Consider the following 8,432-nt stretch of genomic DNA (forward strand, 5'->3'; position numbering starts at 1 on the left):
TAGCACTCGTCAAGCAGAAGGGGCTTTTTACGCTATTTATACATTTTTAGTAGCTTTATTTGTTTTTATTTTAGTTGTACGAGCGCATGCATGTATGCTCACCCAGTACATGCGTGGTGCCCAGGGAGGCCAGAAGAGGATGCCAGGTTCCCTGGAGCTATAATTGCAGATGGTTCTGAACCACCATGTGGGTTCTGGGAACCAGACCTTTGTCTTCTGCAAGAGCACCAGGTGCTCTTAACCACTAAGCCATCTTTCTGGCCCCAAATGAAAACAAAATTAAAGAAAAGAAAACTCCATTGCCAGGTGTGGCACATACCCTTAATCCCAGCATTCGGGAGGCAGAGGCAGGTGGATCTCTGAGACCAGTCTGGTCTACAGAGTGAGTTCCAGGACAGCCAGGGATACACAGAAAAACCCTGTCTGGAAAAACAAAACAAACCAAACAAACAAACAAATAACAAAGCAAAATAGAACATCAAACAGAAGCCTTCCTGATCTCACTGTTACCAGGAATTTTCCCAGCAGACACTGCAAGCATCCTCAATGTGTGGAGACTCTCACCTACACCTTGGGGGCGTGTCTAAAGCTGGCACAGTGTAAATGGTGAGTAACCCATGTATAACTTAAAAAGAGGGGATTGTGAGAGCGCCCCACCTCCAACTCCTGGGCACAGACTTCGGACTCATTTTATGTCTTCTATGAGGCCATCCCCAGAGCACCTTGGGGACACGGGAGAAACAAGAATCTTAGGGCAGGGGGGCAACTTGCAGGAGCTGGTCCTCTCCCCCCACCACGTGGAGCCCGTGGGTTGAACTCCGGTCCTCAGGCTTGGCAACAAATGCCTCCTCCCGCTGAGCCATCTTGCTGGCTCCTCCATCTCATCTTTGAGACAGAGTCTCTCCATTTTATCTGGAGCTTGCTGATTTGGCTGGCTGGCCAGCAAGCCTGGAGATCCTCTATTCTCCACCTCCCCAGTGATGGGGTTACAGGCGTATGCCATTAAAAACAGGTTTTTTGTTTTGTTTTGTTTTTTCATTTGGGTACTGGGCATCAAGGTTAGGTCTTCACACTTGCACGTGAGCACTTACTGTCTGAGCCCTCTCCCTGGAAGTGCCCACACAGGGCTGGAGAGATGGTTCCGCAGTGAAGAGCTATCACGGTTCTTGCAGAGAAGTGGGGTTCGGTTCCCAGCACCCCATCAGGTACCTCACAACCACCTGTGACTCCAGTTCCAGGAGATCTGACATGATCTTCTGGCTTGTGTGGGTGTCTGCTTGCACATGGTACACATACATACACTTAGACTAACTCAATACATGTGCAATTTTTTAATTAAGGAAAAAAAAAAAAGAGCCTAAAACAATGAAGACAGCTGAATATGCAGCCCAGTTGTCCAGGATGCACAGAATCCTGTTTCATCCCTAGCACCACATAAATGGGGGGTGTGGTGATACTTGCTTCTAATCCCAACACTCAGGAGGTAGAGGCAGGATTAGGGATTCAAGATTGCCCTCAGTGGAGGCTAGCGTGGGCTACATGAGATTCTGTCACAAAACAAAACTTAATAAACAAACAAAATAGGTCTGGGGCTGTCAATGACGGCTCAGTGAATAAAGGTGCTTGCCACCAGGCCTGATGACCCCAGTTTAATCTCTGGAACTCACCTGGTAGAAGCAGAGATTGGAGTCCAACAAATTGTCCTCTGACCTTCACTTGAAGGCCATGGCATGCTTGTGCAAACTCCTTCCCCCAAAAAATAAATAAATGTTAAAAAACGATGACAACTCGCCGGACAGTGGTGGTGGCGGCGGCGGCGGCGGCGGCGGCGGCAGCGGCGGCAGTGCACGCCTTTGATCCCAGCACTCGGGAGGCAGAGCCAGGAGGATTTCTGTGAGTTCGAGGCCAGCCTGGTCTACAGAGTGAGTTCCAGGATAGGCTCCAAAGCTACACAGAGACCTGTCTCGAAAAAACAAACAAACAAACAAAAACAACAACATAGGCTTCAAAAGCCTACTCAAAGGGGTAGGATAGGAGGGTGGGAAGTTCAAGACCAGCCTGAGCTGGGGGAGTCACAAAGTCAGCAGAGTATCCTGGAGGTGGCCAGCATGTGTATGACCTTGCAAAGGGGCTCTGTCGGCTTAAAATTGGGCTATATAGTGTTCTCTAAAAGAACAGACTTGCTTATCTATAGACAGAATGCTTATCTATACAAAGAGTCGGGAGAACTTAGTAGGGTTGCTTACAGGCTGTGGTCTGGGTTAGTCCAACAATGGCTGTCACATGATGGAAAGACCGAGGAGCTGGCAGTCATTCAGATCCCCAACACGGGGTGTCTCAGCACTCCCAATCTGGTGCTGGGGGCCTGGAAGATTCCTAGAGAGCTGCTGGTCCTCAGTCTACTGTGGAATCCCGAAGATGTAGGTCCTAAGACCAGCGAAGGAACGTCTCAGCACCAGGACAGATGAACTTGCCATGAGAGTGAGGGCGAGCAGGCGGTGAGCAAAAGCTGCCTTCGTCCATGTCCTTTTCTGGGGGCTGCCGCCGGCGGAAGGTGTGGACCAGCGTTTAGGGTGGGCCTTCTGGTCTCAAATGAGCCAATCAGGAAAAACCTCACAGATAGGCGCCATTTGTTGGGTTTTGGCTGATTTTAGATATAGTCAAGTTGACAACTAAGATTATAGCAGACTCAATTAGATGTTTCCTGGAAGGCGAGGTATACTGGCTGAGGGGCAAATCTCTGTTGTATGAGTAAAGGGAATTTTTTTTTTAATCCTTTGTGGTGCTTGGATTGGAACCCAAGGTCTCAGGCATGCTGAAAAGTGCCCAGCTTCTGAGCTGCAGCCCTGTTCTGATGGAGTGTGTGTGTGTGTGTGTGTGTGTGTGTGTGTGTGTGTGTGTTGGGAGGGGGGTGTCTTTTTTCTTTCACCATGGGAACTGAACCTAGGGACTCTCCACACTAGACAAGGGCTCTACTCTTGAGCCACAGCCTAAGCCTCTTTTTGTTTCTGTTGCTTTGTCTGTGGAGTCTTTGAGACCAGGTCTCACTAAGTAGCCTTGACTGGTCTGAAACTATGTAGACCAGGCTGGCCCCAAATTCACAAAGATCTACCTGCCCTGCCTGTGCTACCTACCACACTGAGCCCAGCTCTCATTTTGCTTTTTATTTTGAGACATGACCTTACTAATTTGCCCAAGCTGGCCTTTGACTTCCCTGGGTCCCCGGGAATGGGAGTGGGAAGAACAAGAGGCTGTCTGGGTATCAGGAGGAGGGGTGGGGTGGTGGCACAGGAGGCCAGTGGCTCAGTGGTTAAGAGCACTGGTTGTTCTTCCAGAGGACCCAGGTTTGGTTTCCAGCACCCACATGATAGTTCTCAACCTTCTGTAACTCCAGTTCCAGGGAATCTGACATCCTCTCTGACCTCTGCAAGGCGCTAGGCACGTATGTAGTACATCTACATACATGCAAGCAAAAACATTCATACACATAAGAAATCCCTAGTGAAAAATTAAAAACGGGGCTGGAGAGATGGCTCAGCGGTTAAGAGCACTGACTGCTCTTCCAGAGGTCCTGGGTTCAATTCCCAGCACCCATATGGCAACTCACAACCTTATGTAAATTCTGTTTCAGGGGATCTGACACCCTCACACAGACATACATGCGGACAAAACACCAATGTTCATAAAATAATAAATAATCAATTACTTTTTAAAAATTAAAAATGATTTTTTACGGGCAGTAGGACCACACACCTTTAATCCTCGCACTTGGGAGGTAGAGGCCAGCCTGGTCTACAGAACAAGTTCCAGGACAGCCAAAGCTACACAGAGAAACCCTGTGTCAAAAAAACAAAATAAAATAAAATGGTTTTAAAAAGAAGGGTAGGGAGGGCCGGGGAGAAGGGTAGGCAGGGCTGGGGAGAAGGGTAGGGAGGGCGGGGGAGAAGGGTAGGCAGGGCTGGGGAGAAGGGTAGGGAGGGCCGGGGAGAAGGGTAGGCAGGGCTGGGGAGAAGGGTAGGGAGGGCCGGGGAGAAGGGCCAGTCACCGCTGTGCCTGCCTTGCAGCATGAGTTCCTGAGTTCGGACCCCCAGCACCCATGTTTCTTTCCTGTTGCTGTGGCAACGCACCCCAACAAAAGCCACTGAAGAAAGACTGGGTTTGTTTTCGATCACAGTTCACCGAGGGTCCATCGTGGTCGGTCAGGAAGTGAGAGCAGCTTGAAGTCGGCTGGCCACACCACCTCCGTTGTCAGAGGGCGTAATGAATGCGGTGCTCAGTTCCCGCTCTCCTCCCCATGCGTTCATTCCAGGACCAAATCCATGCAATCTGCATCCCACATACAGGGTGGGGATTCCCACCCCAATTAACCTGAGCAGGAGACTCTCCTGACGCCCAGCAGACCACCTCCCAGGTGATGCTAAAGCCTGTCAAGTTCATAGCTAACAGAGCAGATTCATGAGTGTGTCACCTCGGTGTGGGGGGAGGCACAGACCCTGGAGCTCACTGGTCAGGGAACCTAGTAAACCACTGAGCTCTAGGTTCAGGGAGAGCCCTTGCCTCAAAAAAATAAGGTATAGGGGCCGGCAAAAGAAATAGTTTTTGGGTAAAGGCAACTTGCCACCAATTCTGATGACCTGAGTTCAATGCCTGGAATCCACATGGTAGAAGAGAGAACCAACTCTGAAAGCTGTCTTTTGATCTCAGTGCTTGCCTGTGCGCATGCTTGAAGACATCTGAGGTAGAGACCTCTGGCCTCATGCATTGGTATAGGGGGTGGGGGTGCGCGCGCACGCGCGCGCGCGCGCGCACACACACACACACACACACACACACACACGTGTGCGTGCGCATTAAAAAACAAACAAACAAATAAATAAATAAATAAATAAAGGAAATAAAGGGTGAGAAGCCAGGGACAAGCATCCTACATTTTGATTCTTTCGAGACAGGGTTTCTCTGTGTAGCTTTGCGCCTGTCCTGGAACTCACTTGATAGCCCAGGCTGGCCTCGAACTCACAGAGATCCGCCTGGCTCTGCCTCCCGAGTGCTGGGATTAAAGGCGTGCGCCACCACCGCCTGGCTACATTTTGATTTTTAAAACTTATTTTATTCAACTTGGAAAATGAGTATAAATCCCTGGGTTTTCGGTGGGGGGGGGGCAGGATGGTAACTGATGGAGGGGCAGAAAAGAGGGAGAAGGGGCAGGATGCAAACATCACAGTGGCCGCCTCAGGTCCCTGTCTTCAAGGGCGGGGTGGCTTCAGCTGAGAGCTCAGGTTCGGAGGAACACCATGGTGAGGAGGCCTGAGGGTAGGGAGAGAGAGAGAGGAAGAGAGAGAGAGAGAGAGTCAGTCCACGCTGAAGTCCTCCTCCCGTCCTTCTCTGGAAGTAGGTCCAGGTGCTCCCCTTCTATGTTCACCTAAGACGTAAGCGGCCACCAGCTTCTGTCCCAGGGACACGTGCAGGACTTGAGGCAGCTGGCTGCCCAGTTCGTCCTGCAGCGGTAGCAGCAGGAAGGCCACAGAGATGACGCCTGTCAGCAGGAAGAGCAGGAAGGAGCTGGTGGCCAGCTGCTGGGGGGCATCTGCAAAAGAGGGACGAGAGCGCTGGCAGCCCAAGGTCTGCCGGGGATCAGGATGAACAAGGGAGACACAACCACTCTGTTTGGAGTTTATTCATATACTGCTTATTTATTCTGAGACAGGGACTCCATGTATGTCGTCCAGGACGGCCTCAGACTCATTAGGTAGCCAAGGATGGTCTTGAACTTCTGATCCTCCTGCCTCTACCTCCCAAGTGCTAGGATTACAGGTGTGTGCAATACCATATCCGGCCTTGGTTATCTTTCTTAAGTGTGTATTGATGTGAGTGGGTGGATACACATACACGTGTGTGTTATGCACAGAGGCCAGAAGTCAGCCTCCAATGTGGTTCCTCAGGAACCATTCAGCTTGTCTCAATGGGATGGACTTGTCTGTTAGACTGGCTGACTGAGTAGCCAGCTCCAAGGATCTGCCTGTCTCTGCCTCCTCAGACCTGGAGTTCCAAACACAATGCTACTATGTCACGGGTGCTGGGGACTGAACTCAGGTCCTCGTTCTTACGTGGCAAACACTTGACCAACTGAACTATCTCCCCAACACTCCCCCGGTTTTCAAAGCCTTACTATATAGCCAGGGCTGCCTTGGAACATGAAATCCTCCTCTTTCCTTCCTTGTAGTCCCCAAGTGGTGGTATCCCAGGCTTGGGCTATCATGCTGGCCTTTGTGTTTACATTTTATTGCCCTCCAAGGGTATTCTGGGAGTATCTTCTCCTCCTTGGAGCTTCTGTTCTGAAGCCACAGAAACTCTCTGTCCTTTGGTCGTCCCCTCCCCCCTTCCTCCTGTCTTCTCTACTGTGTTCTCAGTGTCCTGGGCTGACAGGCAGGGACCTCTATATCTCCCATACCCAGCACACAAGAGCATGACCGCTCAGTACAGGTTTCTTACTGAACTGAACGTAGCTGGCACCTGATAACAGTTGGAGCTGGAGAGGAACCTGTCCCTCTGATTAGAAGGTGGAAACCAGGACAATTGCAAAGTCTTCTCTCCCCCGACAGAAAACTTCAACTGGGACATCTCCACCCACACCCACACACCCACACCCACACCTGAACCCAGAGACTTCTTCAAACCCCCTTTAGTTCATTTCTAGGGTAATGCTACTTCTTTCCCTACAGGAAAAAACAATTCAGGAGTCCCTCCTGCAGGGCTGGGGAGACTGCTGGGTAGTAGAGCGCTTGCGTGGTATGCCTTAGGGACGAGGCGATCCCCCAGTGCTGCAGAGAAACAAGCACTGTGGAGGGACAACTGAGTCAGTCAAGGGCCCACAGTGTAAGCATGAGGACCCCAGCACCCACTGAAACACCTGGGTGGTGGGATACTGTATTCTGAAGTTAACTGGCCATCTAGCCTAGCCAAATGAATGTGCTTTAGGTTCAGGGAGAGACTCTGTCTCAAAAAATGAAGGTGGAGAGAGACTGAAGAAAGTCAACTTTTGGCCTCCACAAATGCACACACACACATGTGCACAAGAACCCACACGCACATACTCACATAATACACACACACAACACCACACACACAAAGAATCCGTTTCAACTCACTCTCCTGAAGGTGTCTGGCTGGGGTTGGTCCTGTCCACACAGGAGGCCCTGGGTTGGGTGTTGGCTCAGAATGTCCCTGAAGCTCCAGGGGGTACGCTGGGGCCCGAAGAACAGAGGTGATGTCTTTCCGTCCAACCACACGTCCCTCAGCCCCCTCCTCAGATAGCTCAATTCGGAATCGGTCCTGGACATCATAGTGGCTGGGGACGGGGGCCACGTGCCGTATCACACTGACCCATCGGGAGGAAGGAAGTGAGAAGCAACCCACCAGATCTCCTCCCCAGAAACTCTTCCCAGAGTGACTGCAGCCAGAGGGTGAAAGGGTCGGAGACCAAAGGCTGCTTTCCTGCCCTCCCCACTCACATGTCAATGCAAGACTGCGGCTTCACATATCCTTCTGCATCGAATACCGTGTATTTGGCAGGTGCTGTACACAGAACTGTGGGATAAACGCACACAAAGAGACCTTAGGCAAGTTTTGCTCACGGTGGGTCAGCAGAACCCCTTTCTGTCAGCCACCCCAGAGATGGCCATGATTTTTTTCAGACCCAAAGCTGGTCACCTTGCTCCTTAACTAATTCCTCCAGCCCACATAATCCTTCCATAGCCTGCTACCGATCTCCAGAGCCCTCGCTCTAGGCGCCCATCTCTTCACCTCGGAAGCGAAGCGCGGTTCCCGTGGGGTTGTAGAGGGTCAGCAGCTGCCGGGGTCCACTCCTTTGGTCCGCCCTGAATACTAGATCCGGGGGAAAGACGAGCACCGGGACAACGGGTCCTGAGGAAGGAGCGGAGCCCCGGGGCCCCCGCCCAGGGGCCCCCGGACCCACCAGCTCCTGGTCCTGGGGCGCCCCACGGCGCATGCAGGCTCTGGGCGGTCGGACATCCGAGGGCAGAGCTCAGAAGGATGAGAGGGCCTTGGAGTCTAGGGCTAGTGGCGCGAGGGACGAGAAGAGGGCCGGGTGAGATCGCGGCAGAGCTCGGCCTGAGGTCACCGCGGCCTCGGTACCCCGCCAGGTGTGGATCCCACAGCCCCAGGCCGGGTTCCCAAACCCTCGCCCCGTCCAGCTGGGCCCCAGGTTCCTATCGGTCCCGCCTCCAAGCCGCACTGCAATGGCCACGCCCACTCGGCGAAACATCTGGCCCGCCCAGTCGCTTCCCAATCCGGGTCTTCTGGTACGGAGCAGTAAGCCCCGCCCCTTCCGGGTGCTCCCGCTCCCGTCCGCTGACGGACTCGGTCCTCTTGAGTCCTCCGGATCTCCAGGCCGCCGGGTTGTGTCTCCGACCCCG

At 52.4% G+C, this 8,432-nt stretch overlaps 1 protein-coding gene across 4 annotated transcripts; it reads right to left on the bottom strand.

The window, feature by feature from the left end:
- Positions 1 to 5,085: 5,085 nt before the first annotated feature.
- On the bottom strand, positions 5,086 to 8,379 carry Mospd3 (motile sperm domain containing 3). Of its 4 annotated transcripts, none has more exons than XM_037198336.1 (5): positions 7,801 to 8,379; positions 7,509 to 7,584; positions 7,146 to 7,345; positions 5,420 to 5,621; positions 5,086 to 5,304 (listed from the first exon to the last, which is right to left on the bottom strand). In XM_037198336.1, the coding sequence occupies exons 1-5, from the start codon at positions 8,003 to 8,005 to the stop codon at positions 5,244 to 5,246; spliced, it is 744 nt and encodes a 247-aa protein (XP_037054231.1). In that variant the 5' UTR covers positions 8,006 to 8,379; the 3' UTR covers positions 5,086 to 5,243. The 4 variants fall into 4 exon arrangements, with proteins under 4 accessions (XP_037054231.1, XP_037054229.1, XP_037054232.1 ...); XM_037198334.1 differs by having other exon boundaries at positions 7,146 to 7,375; XM_037198337.1 differs by having other exon boundaries at positions 5,087 to 5,304; positions 5,420 to 5,584.
- Between the last annotated feature and the right edge of the window lie 53 nt (positions 8,380 to 8,432).

This window comes from Peromyscus leucopus, chromosome 23, assembly GCF_004664715.2.
Source record: "Peromyscus leucopus breed LL Stock chromosome 23, UCI_PerLeu_2.1, whole genome shotgun sequence".
Taxonomy (NCBI): Eukaryota; Metazoa; Chordata; class Mammalia; order Rodentia; family Cricetidae; genus Peromyscus; species Peromyscus leucopus.